This window comes from Cervus elaphus, chromosome 10 (assembly GCF_910594005.1).
Source record: "Cervus elaphus chromosome 10, mCerEla1.1, whole genome shotgun sequence".
In the NCBI taxonomy this organism is placed as follows: Eukaryota; Metazoa; Chordata; class Mammalia; order Artiodactyla; family Cervidae; genus Cervus; species Cervus elaphus.
The window spans coordinates 47,322,329-47,339,125 of NC_057824.1; the positions used below are offsets into that span (position 1 = coordinate 47,322,329).

General features: G+C 49.4%; 1 protein-coding gene across 3 annotated transcripts; it reads left to right on the top strand.

The window, feature by feature from the left end:
- Positions 1-5,983: 5,983 nt before the first annotated feature.
- TBL2 (transducin beta like 2) lies at positions 5,984-13,446 on the top strand. 3 transcript variants are annotated; one of them, XM_043914985.1, is made up of 7 exons: positions 5,984-6,170; positions 7,647-7,777; positions 8,039-8,223; positions 8,705-8,856; positions 9,183-9,309; positions 9,668-9,820; positions 10,059-13,446. In XM_043914985.1, exons 1-7 carry the CDS (start codon positions 6,041-6,043, stop codon positions 10,519-10,521), a joined length of 1,341 nt encoding a protein of 446 aa, XP_043770920.1. In that variant the 5' UTR covers positions 5,984-6,040; the 3' UTR covers positions 10,522-13,446. The 3 variants fall into 3 exon arrangements, with proteins under 3 accessions (XP_043770920.1, XP_043770921.1, XP_043770922.1); XM_043914986.1 differs by having other exon boundaries at positions 6,033-6,170; positions 7,543-7,777; XM_043914987.1 differs by lacking the exons at positions 5,984-6,170; positions 7,647-7,777 and having other exon boundaries at positions 8,063-8,200.
- The last annotated feature ends 3,351 nt before the right edge of the window (positions 13,447-16,797 follow it).

Here is a 16,797-nt window from a genome sequence, read left to right on the forward strand (position 1 = left end):
TAGAATAATAATAACAATAACAGGACTAGCTGCACCGTTACCAAGTGTTCATCGTGTTCCAAGCATGATTCTAAGTGCTTTATGTGTATTCCCTCACTTAATTCTCATCTCACCTACCTCAGTAGGCCTGCGGTGAGGACCAAAGAGTAAGTATACACACTTACCACAGTGCCTGGCATAAATTCAATGGAAGAGTTGTCATAATGATTACTATCTACTATGATCCCCACTTTACAACCAAAAATTTGAGGTGTAGAGAAGTTAGCTAGCCCAAGTTCTCATGGTTCGCGAGCTGCCCACCCAGGCTGTCTTACTTCTAGCCACTTTTTACTGTGCAGGTAGAGCTTCCCTGCTAGCTCAGTTGGTAAAGAATCCACCTGCAATGCAGGAGACCCCAGGTCGATTCCGGTGTCAGGAAGATGCCCTGGAGAAGGGAAAGGCTACCCACTCCAGTATTCTTGGGCTTCCCTGGTGGCACAGACCGTAAAGAATGCACCTGTAATGCGGGAGACCTGGATTCGATCCCTGGGTTGGGAAGATCCCCTGGAGGAGGGCATGGCAACCCACTCCAGTATTCTTGCCTGGAGAATCCCATGGACAGGGGAGCCTGGTGGGCTGCAGTCTATGGGTCACAAAGAGTCAGACACGACTGAGTGACTAAGCGCAGCACTGTCACAGCAGGTGACAGAGGTACCCAGCCTTTAGGTGTTACTTGCTGCTGCAGACAGAGGCTTATAGGCTCTCAGAAAGGTCAATACCTGGGAGTTTCTGCTCTGCTGCTTTCACTCACTCATCCTGACGGAAAGGTCCCCAGAGGACATCCCCTTGACCCTGTGTCCCCCTCTAGATGCCACCTTCCCTTAAGAGAGTCGTGTACACCTGCCTTTTCCCCCTCTTCCCCTCCCACTTGCCTCCAGACCCTGCCTTTGGACTCCTCCTCCCTCCCTACTTTTACCCCAGCCTCATCCCTGCCCTGAATCTGCTCTTTCCAAGGTCACTTGGCTCCCTCACTGCCAAATCCAACAACCATTTTGCAGTGCCCCCAGGGCCTTTGGACCTCTTTCTTAAAAAAAAAAAAAAATTTTTTTTTTTTAAATTTATTTGGCTACGCTGGGTCTTAGTTGCCACACGTGGAATCTTTAGTTGCAGCATGTGAGATCTAGTTCCCTGACCAAGGATTGAACCTGGGCCCCCTGCATTGGCAGTGTAGACTTGACCCCTGAACCAGCAGGGAAGTCCCCTGGACCTCCTTCTTGAATCACTCTTTTCCTGCAAATCCAGGCTCTCCTTTCTCCCCGCTGGCAGTGACTCCCAGGCCCTGCCGTGGGAGCCTTTCCCCCCAGCCCCACCCCCGGTCCCTTCCTCAGCCCACTTCCCTTCTCACTCTATGGCAAGCTCCGGGCCCTGCCATTGCAGGGCTTCCTCTCCTGTATTTGCGCTGCTCTCGCTCAGAGCCGCACCCTGACCTCCCCGTCCACAGCTCCGTTAACCCGGACGGAGCCAAAACAGAGCCCAGTGTTCCCGAGACTGCAACTCACAGGCTCCCCCTCTAACCTGGACCTTCCCATGCTCCCCAAGCCCAGGAAGGGCACTGCCGTCCAGACACTTGTGCCCTCGGAAAACAGTCGTCTTCAGCTCTTCCCCACTCCCCACTGCCCTCTGGTGTGTTACCAAGGCCTGGCCAGTTTGCTGCAGGAAAATGGGGCACAAGGAGATGGTCATGTGCCAGGCTTGGGTGAGCCTCTGGGTCAGACCACCAAGTGAGCGTCCTTGGCTTTGCACGGGGAAAGAATTCAACAGCGGCCCCGGTAAAGTGAAAGTAGGCTTATTGAGAGAGGTACACATTCCATCTGGAGTAGAAAATGGCAACCACTCCAGTATTCTTCCCTGAAAACTCCCATGGACAGAGAAGCCTGGTGGGCTACAGTCCACCAGATAGAGCACGCACGCATGCGCACATTCCCTAGACAGCATGCGGTGGGATGCATGAGCCACCACCAGCCAGCATGAGCCTGGCTCATGAGCCTCCGATGCATGAGCCTCAGAAGGTGAAAGCGGCCTCAGGGCAGGGGTCAAGTGGGAAAATGAGAGCTCCCCAGAATCTGGGGGGTTCGTTTTTATGGGCTGGGTAATTCCACAGGCTAACAAGTGGGAGGGTTACTCCAACTGTTTCGGGGGAAGGGGTGGAGATTTCCAGAAATTGGACTACCCGCCCACTTTGTGGCTTGGGTGAGTCTGTCATGTAGCATATGCGAACCTATCTCAATGAGCGAGCTGTACTGTGAGGCTCCAGGTCCACTGGAAGTTAGTTAAATCTTCTGCCATCTCGAGTCTAGTTGGTTCTAACCAGTTTTTGTTGTATCCTCAGTGGCTATGCCATCTTTTTAATGGCTGTGCCCTGCCCCCTTCCCTCTTGTCTCTAGTCGATCTTATAAGTATCCATCGCCATGGCCACAGCCCTGGTCTGACAAACATCACTTTTACACGTAGACCCCTGCATTAGCCTCTGGTATCCCTTGCAGTTAGAACTCCAACTTAAATGTACATGTGAATAAGCTGGGCCTTTTCAAAATCTTCTTGAGCAGGTCTAGTCCAGGCCCATTATATCAGAATATCTGGCTGTGGGAAGGAGACATAAGCATTTTTTTTTTAAAGTGATTCCAATATGTATTCAAGGTTAAGAACCACTGTAATGGAGACTGTGAGCAGCAAATAACCTACGTCTGGGGCTCAAGTTAATCTAAATCATTGGTTCTTACACATCAGTGGGCATCAGAATCACCTAATAAGCTCGTTAAAATACAAATTGCTGGGACTTGCCTTGTGGTCCAGTGGTGAAGACTCCACAGTCCCAATGTAGGGGGTCCTTTCTGGGTTTGATTCCTGGTCGGGGAACTAGATCCCACATGCCACAGAAAAGAAGATCCCATATATGGTGACTAAGATTCAGCACAGCTAAATAAATAAATAAAAATAAGTATTAAAAAAGTAAACAGCTTGCAGGGCCCCCATCTCTGAAGTGTCTGAGTCAGCAGACGGGGTGGGGGGTTGGGGGGGTGAAGTCTAAGAATCTGCATTTCTAATGATGCTGGTCCAGGGCCCACACATTGAGAACCACTACTTAAATGATGAGGAAATGTATCATTTTACCGGACAGAGAGGCCTGGGGTAGGGAGCGAGGCACCAAGCAAGACCAGGTGGATCTTCAATTGCAAAATGAAGCTGGGCTTCCATTGCTTCTCTGGCTCTTGCTCGCCTCTGATGAGACCAGGTTTCTAGCAGATGTTAATTTAAAATCATTGGTTAATGACTGACCCTGTTACCCCTTCAACCATATCTTTGCTCATGCCTTACTTTCCCTCCTAGAATTCCCTTTTATCCTGTTTCACCTGTTCTAAATGCCCACCCTTGAAGGTACAGCTGAATTTCACTGCCCTTCTGAACCCATCAGCTGATCTCCCTCCCTGATCTGCCCAGTTTTCCCCCATTCTGCTTTGTGTCACCAGTTGTTCTTCTGAGGGTTGGTTTCAGATTCCAGCTGGGCTGTAGGACACTTGGGGGTAAAAACAAGGCCATTACCACAGCCCCGTGGCAAGGTCAGATGGATAAGGATCTCGGGGTATAGCAGACCCTAGTAGGACTCTGGGTTTGAATCCTGGCTTCCTTGTTAACGTGGGGTAAGTCACTTGACCAGAGCCTAGGGTTTTTTGGGGGGTCTGGTTAAAGTTATTTCATAGCATCATCTGTCTTAAAGGATCAACTGAGTTCATGATGTCAAAGAATCCTGTACTCTCAACTGAACCAGAGCCCTATTCCTGCTTCTCCTTGTCCCCCACATCGATAGATTAGTGTCACAGACCTGCATGTGTCCCCAGGTTCACTTTTCATCTGTGTCACCTATGGAAAATCACTTAGTGAGCATCTCCTAGAGCATCAGTCCCCTAATCTGTGGGATGGGAATATGAGAAGATTCGAAGAACTGCAAGCTCCTGGATCAACAAATGGCATCGGCAAAATGCTTGGTGAATGAAATTCTTAAAAGTACCACGTTGTAAAAAAAAAAAAAAAAAAGTACCACGTTGTCTCTAGGTGGTGGAGAAAGTGGTTCAGGACTGGGCCTTCGGTTCTAAACAGCAAATTAAGGAGGAAAGGCCCCAGAATGCTCTGGACACCCCACTTCTGGCCCTCCCCACCCCACTGCCCACAGCTGAGTCAATGCCAGTCTCCCCTTCTCCCCCTCACCAAGGACAAAAGGGAAGGAAGTGAGGCCACTTCATTTGCTCTGAGTGGATCTGTTTCCTCACCCGAGGTTGTGGGTGAGTCTGTCTGTCCTCTAGTCTCTGCAGCAGCCTCTGTGCTCCGAGGGTCCTTCTAGAGCCAGAGGGCCCACACTGCCAGGAGAGGCTCCCTGGTGGCCAGGAAAACGTTTGAATCTGGCAGCGCTCACTCTGGTACTTCCACTTGTTCTGGGTTGTGGGAGTGGGAGGCCCATGGAGCACCTTTGTTTCTGGGAACATTCCCTCTACAGTAAGTGGGTCTGGTCTATCATTAGTCTTTCAGAATATCTCTTTTTTTTTGGTGACTAAATTCTGCCAACTTCCTGATTTTTGATATTGCACTATAGTTATGTTGCCATTGAGGGAACCTGGGGGAAGAGTCCGTGGACTTTCCTGTTCTTTTTTTTTTTTTTTCCCAACTCCTTTTGAATCTATAATTCAAAATTTAAAGTGTGTTGTTAAAAATATTTTCAGGGACTTCCCTGGTGGTCCAGTGGCTAAGATTCCACACTCCTAATGAAGGGGGCCTGGGTTCGATCCCTGGTCAGGGAACTAGATCCCACATGGTGCAATTAAAGATCCCCCATGCTGCAAATAAGACATGGAACAGCCAAATTAAAAAAAAAAAATCTTTTCAGCTTCCTTCCTACCATCAGGCCACCCCCAAGTCCGGGCTCTTATCACCTCCATCTTGGACTCTTGCAACCGCCTCTTGGCTTTCCTTTGGTCTTGACACACACTAGTCCATCCATAGAATCTCCAAGATACCAATTTTGATCTATCTCACCCTGAAATGACTAGCAGAGGCTACTGTTCGCTGGGCTGAACTAGCACTCAAGGCCCTCAAACACTTTTGCAATCTTCTTGTTTAGTTGCCGAGTTGTGTCCGACTCTTTTGCGACCCCACAGACTGTAGCCCGCCAGACTCCTCTGTCCATGGGATTTCCCAGGGCAAGAATACTGAAGTGGATTGCCATTTCCTTCTCCAGGGGATCTTACCGACCAAGGGATCAAACCTGCATCTCCTGCATTGGCAGGCAGATCCTTTACCACTGAGCCACCTGGGAAGCTTCCAATTTTACCTGCTACTTTTTTTTTCTTGCCTGCACTGCCTGGTTTGCCAGATCTTAGTTACCAGACCAGGGATCCAACCCACGACCCCTGCGATGGAAATGTGAAGTCTTAACCCCCGGCCTGCCAGGGAATTCCCTTACCGGCTTTTTATTTTACTCATACCCTGCCTCCACAAAGCATCCTCCTGCTCAAGTCTTTGCTGAGGCTGTCCCACCCCCTAATTCCAGAACTACCCTTTCCCTTCTCCATTAACAGTAAAAATCCACCTGAATTTCCCAATACTAAGACGTTCCCACCTGTTGAACGGGAGTAATAATCGGACCCTTGCCTCCTTGAAAGGATCCAGTGTGATGACGGCTGGAATAATGCCGTTACTAACGATTATCAGTAAAGTAGTCAAGGGAAGGCCTGAGCCTGGACTACTTGGACTACATTTCTTGCCCCGCAACGCTTCCGCGATCACACAGCCTCAATGGCCAGGCCCCGCCCTTCCGGGGGCCCAACGATCATGGCCCCGCCCCTGGAGACTCAACGACTACCAGGCCACGCCCCTCGGACTTGACAGCGACCAGGCCACGCCCCTCGGGATGCACCAACGGCCGGGCCCCGCCCCGCGTGCGTGCGCGTCCCCGCGGAGACGTGCAGGCGTCCGCCAGGCCAGAGGCTGAGGTGGCAGTGGCCCTGCCGACATGGAGCTCCCGCAGATGCCGGAGCTGATGGGCCTGTCGCTGTTTCTAGGGCTGCTGGCCCTCGTGGCGACGGCGGCGGTAGCGCGGGGGTGGCTGCGCGCGGAGGAGGAGACGAACGGCCGGTCCGCCGGTGAGTGTGGCGGGGACGGTTAGGGGCGACCCGCGAGACCTCGCTCCCCGGCCTCCTCGGGGGTCCGACCCACCGTTCCGGCCTGTGGGCTGTCAGTGACCCGCTCTTGCCGCCTCATTTTCTCCTCTATGACACGAGTTTCGCTTCCCGAGAGTAGGGGCCGCCTTGCCCAGCCCGTCCCGTCCCTTTGGGACGATCTGTTAGAACCTGGGTCCCGCGCGGCTGTGTGCTTTCTCCGTGGCCGAAACCAAGCCACCTTCCCTCGGAGCACAGCTGAGAGGCCGCTCGGAAACTCTCCCGCGCGCTCCTTGTTCGTTATTTTATGAAAACGGGGAGGAAGGGACAGAGACATCCATTATGAACGCTCTGGTCTACCGACAAACAGCATTTATTGAATACTTACTATCTCCTGTAGGCTTTGGGGAGTCCAATGTCGGGTAAAGAACATCTGAAAATGTAAGTGAAAAATATAGTGTCGTGGGTTTCATAGATCAGTATTAGAATACTAGTACTCCCACGGGTGGGAGTGGTCAGCCCCGCTTTTGTCGGTGGCGGGCGGGGGTCAAGTAAAGAACGCTGAAGGTGGGGTCTTCAAGGATCTGTGTAATGGTTTGCCAGAACGGCCAAGAGAAGGAGAATACTCCTGGCAATAGCAACGTGCACGAAGCCGAGGAGTCCTGAAACAGCGTTTGGTTTGACTGTGATGTGAGAGGAGAGGAGTGGGCTTGTTAAGACAAGGCTAAGAGGCAAGCAGAGGGCAGATTTGCCTTTGTAACAGTAGCCTCCGGAGTTTTCTTCCTGTAAGAATTGAGCATCTGTGGCGATCTGACACATGCCCGCTTTGCACCTGTCCTGATTCTCAATCAAATTAGCTATTTTATACAAAAATGACTGGCACCCTTTTCAGCACAGGGAACATGCTCAACACATGTTGACTACCTCTCATTGCCGGGTTCTCTCTGGGATTCCCTGAGCCTTTTTTAGTGCTTGTTTTGGGTACTGTGCTTGTCATTTTGTATATATTATCTCACCCAATTCTCAACTTTTCTTTTAGAAAAGCCAAGGCCCAGAGCAATTAAGTAACTTAACCTGACACCAGCGTCAGCAGCTTCTGTAGTGCACATTGTCCCTCACTTAGAAAGGTCTGGTTAAGAATCTGCTCTCCACTGGCCTTTCTGTGAACCCACTGAGCCCGCCTGCCCAGAGAGGGCACCTTCTCTAATGTGCAGTGAGGTGCTATGTAGTTATGTTACAGACACTAATAGCAAGCAGCCTCCCCAGGATCACTCAGTGATACATAGTCCACACCCAGGTCTGATTCCAAAGCTTCTGTTTTTTTTTCCCCTGTATCCCTCTCTCTTCTCGAGGACAGGGTCATCTCTTGTGCCTCTCCACTCAATGCCCGGCCAGTCATCGTTGGTCACTGAGTGCTCACTGAGCCAGTAAATGGATGGTTGACCTGGCCCTTCCTTATAGGCCAAAAAGCAAACGGATGCCCATCTGACAAGTCCTTGAAATCCAAGAAGCAGAAACCGCAACAGCGGATTCGCAAGGAGAAGCCTCAGCAACACAACTTCACCCACCGCCTTCTGGCTGCAGCATTGAAGGTACACGGGTACCCAGGCACCGCACGTATATATAAAGACTCACGGCCCCGCAGACTTCTCCTTTGTAGGATTCTGTGCATGTTACAGACTCCTCTGCCTCTGACCCAGATCAGGGGGGACGCCCTGTCCCATCTCTTCTCCTGACATCCCATCAGCAGCTTGCTGTTGATCTAAGCAACAGGGCCCCTGAGTCATGGTTGCACGGGTTTCCGCATTTGCCCAGGGGGTTCCCGTTCATACTTGCTGCTGCCCTTGCCCTAGAGCCACAGTGGGAACATAACTTGCATGGACTTCAGCAGCAATGGCAAGTACCTGGCTACCTGTGCAGATGACCGTACCGTCCGCATCTGGAGCACAAAGGACTTCCTGCAGCGGGAGCACCGCAGCATGAGAGCCAACGTGGAGCTGGATCATGCCATCCTGGTGCGCTTCAGCCCTGACTGCAGGTGGGACAGGATGGAGCCCCAGGTGTGCCTGCAGAAGCCCTGACCCAGGCCTCGGTCCTTCCCATGCCTGGTTTGGGATAGTGAGGGAGCGACCCAGGGTCTTCCTTGTGGTGGCAGAAGGGAACATCCAGATAGCTTGAACACTGAGGCCCCCTGGAGGGTTATGCAGCTACCTAACAAGGAAGTAGAGTGGGGAAAATCTGTTGCTATTTGGGAAGTACCAAAGCCGACTGATTTCCAGATTAGTCTTGGAAGCTCTCATGGTTTTCTAAACCCTAGAGAGAAGCTAAAGGAGCCAGAACTATGAGAGTCCTAACCTCCTAAGGAGTTTTACAAGACTCTGAATTAAGGGTTGTGAGGCTGGACTCTAGGTCCTGAAAGGAGATCTTGATTTTCCTTAAAGCCTGTCTATCATAGGACCTCACACAGACAGGTCTCCGTGTCTGAAGGAGTGAGAGACTTGTCTACTCCCTGTTTGTAGAGCATTCATTGTCTGGCTGGCCAATGGAGACACCCTCCGTATCTTCAAGATGATGAAACGAGAAGATGGGGGCTATACTTTCACAGCCACCCCGGAGGACTTTCCTAAAAAGCACAAGGCACCCATTGTCAACATTGGCATCGCTGACACAGGTGAGAGGCATTCAGAGGATGGAGCTTGCCCCAGGCAAGAGGGAATGGACTGTTATATTCACTGAAGGAGTGAATGCAGCCTGAGAGGTATGCTCAGCTCTGGTGTGACCAAAGGGACCTTGTCTGGACTTGCCTGGAGTCCTGGGAGCCACAGGAAGTCCCCAGGAGAGGCAGATAATCACCATAGTCATAGTCTTCAGTCATATCCTTATCTGTGGCGACCCTTGGTGCGGGAGGGCAGCATGATATGAAGGGCAGCAGAGGCCTTCATAAGTCAGTTGATCAGGTCATTTTCCTCAGCTCATGTTACGCCCCCTCACCCCCAGGGAAGTTCATCATGACTGCTTCCAGTGACACGACCATCCTCATTTGGAATCTGAAAGGCCAGGTGCTGTCCACCATCAACACCAACCACATGAACAATACATATGCTGCTATATCCCCTTGTAGCAGGTAAGGAAGAGGGGACTCTGGCATCGGATGTGGGCCGAGGTTGGAGCTGGGGGCTAGGGTGGAGAGAGAGTAGAGAGCCAACTTCGAGTAGCAGAAGGAGCAGGCATGTGAAATCAGGACACCTAGATTCAAGTCCTTAGTTTCTACTTCCTCATTTAAAGCATATAAAGGGTTGGGGCGGGGGTCCTATGTATCTTATAGCTGTGAGGATGAACTGGGGTCATGTATAAAAGCACTTTTAAAAGACAGTGTTATTTAGATACATGATTATGAACCCTCTCAGGAAAGGGGTTTAGTGGATCTGCAGAAAAAACTGCCCTTAAAATTAAGTTTTAAAGGAACCTGGGTTGTCTGGCAGGTTTGTAGCCTCGTGTGGCTTCACCCCAGATGTAAAAGTTTGGGAAGTCTGCTTTGGGAAGAAAGGGGACTTCCAGGAGGTTGTGCGAGCATTTGAACTGAAGGGCCACTCTGCAGCCGTGCACTTCTTCGCTTTCTCCAATGACTCCCGGAGGTGAGCGAATCCTCTCTGATTTCTTACCAGTTTCTTACCAAGACTCCCAGCCCCTCTTGTCAACCAGGGGCCTCCAGCCATTCTCTGCAGCAGCTGTGCGGTGGGTGGGTTTTCCTGCCCTCAGCAGGAAGTAGACATAGCAGTGGAATTGGCTTCCCAGCTAGCATCCCCAAGTGCTGTCCCAGCGCCCTCCCATCCAGGGTGTGTGAGGCTAGAGCCCTGACTTTCCATGCTGCAGGATGGCCTCTGTCTCCAAGGACGGCACGTGGAAACTGTGGGACACAGACGTGGAATACAAGAAGCAGCAGGACCCCTACTTGCTGAGGACAGGCCGCTTTGAAGAAGCGAGCACCGTGACGTGCCGCCTGGCGCTCTCCCCTGATGCCCAGGTCTTGGCCTTGGCCAGTGGCAGCAGTATTCATCTCTACAACACGCGGCGGGGTGAGAAGGAGGAGTGCTTCGAGCAGGTCCACGGGGAGTGTATCAGTGACTTGTCCTTTGACATCACTGGCCGGCTTCTGGCCTCCTGTGGGGACCGGGCAGTGCGGCTCTTCCACAACACGCCTGGCTACCGGGCAGTGGTGGAGGAAATGCAGGCCCTCCTGAAGCGAGCCTCCAACGAAAGCACCCGCCAGAGGCTTCAGCAGCAGCTGACGCAGGCCCAGGAGGCCCTGAAGAACCTGGGGGCCTTGAAGAAATGACTCTGGGAGGAGGGACAGTAGGAAGGATCTGACCTGCTGCTGCCTCCACTGCTGCCCTTTCTCCGGTACTCCCCAGCTGGAAGCCTTTTGAAAGGAGTGTCCTGATTTTCCTAATGGCAGCTTCTCTCTCCTTGTCCCCATTGAAACTATTCCGGCCTACTCAGATCTCTCTCCTTGCTGGTGGTGACTCCTGGCCTACTTGACGACCTCCCAGGCTAATGACCGAGGTGCTTTTCTTTTTCCTGGGCCCAAGGGGTGGAGTCTGTCTTCATCAAGCACTGAGGAGAGTGGTAATTAGAAGAGAGAGAGCACATGGTCTTTGACCTTGGGGCAACACACCCTGCTATCCAAAGGAGCTTGTAATTATGGAGGCAAAACCCAGGGAAGACCTGAGTGCTAATCAGCAGTCTTGCAGGGGTGGCAGACAGATTCCTTCCTATTCCAGAACTGGGGAGTGGCTCAGGGAAAGGCTGATCTTAACCCAGGCAAAGCGCCTAACTTCATCCAGAAGTAATTACGGGATTTCATCCTGTGCCTCAGTTTTCTTATTTGTCAAATGGAGAATAATTATCTTTTGACCTCCTTCCTAGATTTGGAAGAAAAGTGGAAAAGAGTCATAAACTGTTATCTGTTGTCCAATATCATTTATTAACTACTGCGTAAACCTGGGACTCAAATAGGGCAGTTTGAATCTCTTGGGAAAGCTAAGTTTCTGGGATTTGATTGATTGTACATTTCATATCTGCTTCTGCTTTACGTTGGGTAGAGGAATCACAGAATCCCAAGATAGGGCTTTTCTCTTCCAGGAGGTTATATCCTGCTTGAGGAGAACTTCTTTTCAGTTCATCCAGCATTTGAGTGCCTATTCTGTGCCCAGCATAGCATGGACACTGGAGATGAATGTGAATAAGACATGATTTCTGCCATCGAAGATGGCTGGTGGAAGAGAGGTACACATGTCTGTGAAGTGTTTTTTGTTAGTTTACTCACAGCTGGAGAAGGCTGTTGTAAAAGTCAAGGCAAGAGAGAGGACTGAATCAGGACAGAGGCAGTGGCGTTGAAGGGATAGATTGAATAGATTGGCTATTTAGAAGTTCCCATTTTTGGACTTTGAGGACTGCTTGGATGGGAGAGGTAAGGGAAATGAGGAATCTAGGAAGACTTGAGCCTCAGCAAAATTTATCCAAGATAAATTCTTCCCTCTCCCTAAAACTTGGACCTCCCCTAATCACCCCCAGCTCAAATAAACATGTGAACAAATCACAGCCTTGGAGTTATCCTCAGTTACTCCCTTTTCTTCACTCCCTCTGCCCTACTGCACGACTACCATCCACTCCAGCAGAAAATGCTTTGGGTTCCATGGCAGTAAATCCTGAATCTGTTACTTCTCTCCATCTCTTCTGATACCATCCTGGTCCTAGCCACTGTCACCTAAAGGGCCACGATAATGTAGCTTCCTCATTGGCCTTCCTGCTTCCTGGCTTGCCTCATTAAGTCACTCTTGTACATAGCAGGGTGATCTCTAAATATAAAGCAGATCACATCATTCCCAAGTTAAAACCCTCTCAAGACTCCCCATCGCACTCGGAATAAAATCCAAAATTCTCACCGTAGCGTACAAGGCCCTGTGTAATCCGGTTTCTTCCTCTTTCTGTAGCCTTGCTACCACTCTCCCAGCCGTACCATGCCTCCAACCAGGCCACGTTATTTCCAGCTTCAGAGGGGACTTGTGCCTCTGTTCTTCCCTCTGCTTAGAAGCATTTTTCCCTTCTCTTGGCAGGCTTGCATTACTTAATGCTATCTGAAATTATCTTGTTTGGATATTTGTTGGCTTCAGGGGTGTAAGGTGGGTAATAGAAGTAGGTGAATTGGGCCACAGTTGTCTGGGTGAAAGACAGTAGGAAAAGGTGGGAACTGAAGTCACCTCTAGAGGGCCTGGGTCAGGGGCAGGGGTGGCTGCGACTTAATATTCAGGAATCCAGCAGAAGTTGCCCGTTTCAGAGAAGCCAGAAGTTGGCAATTTATTATAAAAAGGAAAACGTAAGCACTGTAGGAACCAAACAACGCTAATGGCAGGGTGCAGCCCAGCAGTCTCTCATTGGCAGCCTGGGGACTGTTCATTAAGCCACTGGAATGTGACAGGAGTCCTTGTCTGATTTGCTGTGTATCCCACACACAGTACCTGGAATAGAGTAAGCGCTCAATAAATGTTGAACTGGAACCAGGGTAGCTAACAGAAATCTCAGTACCCTCTGTGTACTGTGGTTTTGTGTTCCCAGTTAGCACTGTGGTTTGATGTTCCGGAGAACAGACTTAGGACTGGTAATGCTGTGCACCTGGGTCCTGGTGACACTGTGCTCTCTGACTGTCAGAAGAATGAGACTAAAACTCTTCGCACTTCTGCTTGGCTCTGGCTTTACTCTCATCACTTATCCAGGAGGGGCAGTGATCACAGAATGTTGAGTTACTTAAGTCAGAAGTCTTTGGTTCCAGTTTCGGCTGGGCACTTATTGAACCCACACATCACTTCACTTCTCTGAGTTTGTTTCCTCATCTGTAAAATGGGAATAAATCCGGCCCTGCATGCCTTGCCAGGGTTATGAATTTCTAATAAAATGAATGAAAACACTAGAAGAGTCATTACAGAGATGTCCCGGGGAAAGAAAACAGCTCCTCTCACTAAAGATGAGACTGCTTCCCTTGTCAGCCTGGCAAAAGTTACCTGGATATTCATGTAGCCCAGAGGCCACTATGTTTTTTTGATAAAAAATCCTTGTGTGTGAAGGCAGTGTTAATACTTTAATATTACTATTTCAATTTCTGTGGGTTTGAAAGTTTTCAGAATAACAATTTGGGGAAATTAAAAAATGGTGTATAGATTATTTTTATCAGTCATTAAAAATAAAAAATACTTAAAGCACAAAAGTGCATGTCTGAAGGTCTGTTGATAGTCTTCATCAATTTCAATTAAGGTAATAAGACTTATCTTTAAAAGATGTTCTATAATTGGAGATTATAGCAGGTAAGTAGGAAACACCTACTGTTGTGATGAATTATCAGTGATGATATGTGATATCATAGACCCAACAGTGCCCCAAATTGGCCACGTGTCTAGAAATTTAATAATTTGGGATTCATGTTCTCTACAAAATTCCAGAAATATGAGTCTTCCAGGTGAGCATGACTTGATTTCAGCACACAGCTCTTGAGACTGAGGCCCACTGATGACACAGGTTGGTACTGCAGAATCAGCCACAGAAACTGAAAGCATGATTCATAAACACAAACCTAGGAACGCCTTGTGAGACTGTGACTGTATGAAGCTTTATTTCTTCAAGCTTCCAATTCTGATCCCAGAGTTCAGGGCAGTAGGAAAATGAGTGTGATCTCCAGTTGCTTTCTATTCAGTAGACATACCCAATCTAAGTGTATTTGCATTTTCTTGTTCACCGTTGATAGTGGCTCACATTGAGTGCTAAGCCTTCAATCCCTACCATCTCACTATTGTTTCTGCCTGAGGAAACAACCCTATCTTAGTGTTTATCTGGTGAACTACCACCTCCCCAAATCTTTATCTGTACAATTTATAGAGGATAAGCCTTGACCCTCCATGAAAGGTGAAAGTGATAGTCACTCAGTCATGTCCAACTCTTTGCAACCCCATGGACTGCAGCACACCAGGCTTCTCTGTCCATGGAATTCTCCAGGCAAGAATGGTAGGCATATAACCAATCAGCAGACTCCTGGACTTTGCTGGACTTTAGAAAAAACTGAAAATATGTTTAGTTTTCTGCTAGAATTGCTTAATAAGTAGAACGTAAAGTTGTTAACTGTGTAGTCCTGCCCAAGAATGAAGCCAACACAGGAAAGCAGCCAAAGAGACCTCAGGCTGAGGATGCTTCTTGTTTCAGCTGCTGGATCCAGACACCTGAGGTTGCCAGCACTGGACAACCAAGTTACTAAGAGCCAAGAAAGTCCTGTGTATGACTGTCAATTTGAATTGGGATACTCTTGAAACTGAGAGAGCCTTGACATCAATATTATTAGGGAGTCTAATTGCCCAACACACATAACCTATAAAAGGCTTGCCCAGACCTTTGAGTTTAGGCCTATCTAGGAACTCACAATAAATACATTCACACAATAAAATACATTCCTTTAACCAACGTGTGTAAAGCCAGAGACAAGAATACAGATGGAGACCCACATGCTGTGCAAGTCTTACTATCTGTTATAAATTAAGGTGTGCTCCAATATGTGCTGTTCTCCTCCCTTGATACAGCGTCCTGGAAGGCCATGTTCAAATTCAGAATTCTCACTTAGGTCTGTGCCACAGTGTGTTGTCAAAGGTGACCATCCCATGATCAAGGCCGCTCTCCTTTTCCCACCGGGTTCTTTTCCACACTGCAAGGGACACCCCAGCCCACACCTCATATGCCGTCATATCCCTGTGAGACAAACACCCGCCCCTTGGCCACCAACCACTTAGGCCTCAGGCTGTGCACCAGGGCAGTGCCACCTCTGTGAGGGTGGACCCAGGGGAGAGGCTCGTACAAGCCCCTGAAGCAGGCTTGCGTCTGTCTGGACAGGGAAGCCGGGGTCTGGTGAATGGGATGGTGACCGCTTGCACCAGGTGGTCACATCTCCCTGGTCTTGCAACTATGCCTCGTGGGGAGGGCATGGCAGGGCAGGGCCAGGATGGGTCCCTCTGGAGGAGTCGTCTTGCCCACATCTGACACTGTTAACCATTCTGTTGACCACACTTCATCTTTTCCCTGCAATTTCAAGTTCACTAAGCTAAACTTCTCAACACATCAGACATGAAAAACAGTATTTTATTGTGAGTTCCTGGATGTTCAGCCAGGTATGTATCAGAATTTTTCTTTTTTTTTTTTTTTTTAATGGTCACTCCACATGGCATGTGGGATCTTAGTTCCCCAACCAGTGATCGGACCCACACCCCCTGCATTGGAAACTCAGTCTTAACCACTGGACTGCCAGGGAAGTCCCAAGGGGAGACTTTTTTTTAAAGAGAAGTATGTCATCAGAGGGCATTTGTGCAGGCTTTGGGGAATAGTTGGCAGTTGCTCATTTTGACCACTCTCTTAAATAAAGCATCAATGGGAGGAAGGTGGGGAATGTAGGGTCAGGTGGACAAACGTGAGTGGGAATCAGGAGGATCACTGGGTCTTCAGAGCAGGGAAGGCCCGAGGAAGGTGGTGACTGGCAGGGTGGGCTGGAGGAGAGCAGGGCGCAGGAGGCTAACACTGCTGGGAGGAGCAGTGGGCTGTGGAGCAGGGAAGCTATAGATAAGAAACCTCTGGGGGGTGGGGTAGGGGGCTGGCCAGGACTTGGACAGGTTGAGAGAGAACAGAGTCGTAACTGCCGGGTGCTGTGTGCCTAGACCAGGGGGCCCTAAGAAGAAAACTAGAGAATTCTAGAGAGCTGGCCTCTGTCACAACACTTAGCAAGCTCTGCCTTTGAATTTTCCTGTTGCTTTCCTTATCCTCACCTAAAGGGCAGGGAGTGTGTTTTACTCATCTTTGCATCACCCACAGTGTCCACCACTATAGGGCATGTAGCAGATACTCAAGCTAGCTCTTCGGTTCAGTTATTTTGAATCAATGGCTTTGAGAAACATGTGCCACCTTTGATCTCACTATTAGTAGACCCATCCTTCCCTCCACATGCTAGTTCAGCTCTTTCACTCCTCAAGGGGGCAGACACTATTCCTGGGCTCCTCATCAGCAAGGTGATATGTGGTTATTGAGCCATGATATTGGTGGATTACAGAATAGGGAACAGTCATAGTCAGAGGCTATGTCAAGTTCAGGGTTAGTGAGACAGTTCTCTGGGTACACAGAAGGAAGTTTCTCTAGAGGTGAAAGAAATAGCTGCTACCAAGCAATGCAAACTGTCACCTGCTTCCTTTATGTTTCTCAAAGCAGTTGCTTCAGGGCCCTCTCTGCATACCGCTAGCATGAATAAATGCCTGGGGTGACAGGAGAAGACAGGGAGCTGCAGTGAAGACTGAGTATTCACCCAAACATCTACTGAGCATCTACAGTGTCTGTGGACACAGTGAGGACTTAGAGCAATTGCATCTACTGTATTCTCAAAATTCAACTTCAAGGTCATTTTTTCCCCCAGATTCCTCTGGACACCCTTCATCTAGATTAGGGTTGTCATAGCATCTTGTACAGTACTTCCCTTTAACCTAGCGTTTATAAAATGGCATTTGAAATGCTTGTTTTCTGGTCTGCATGTTCTGCTAAC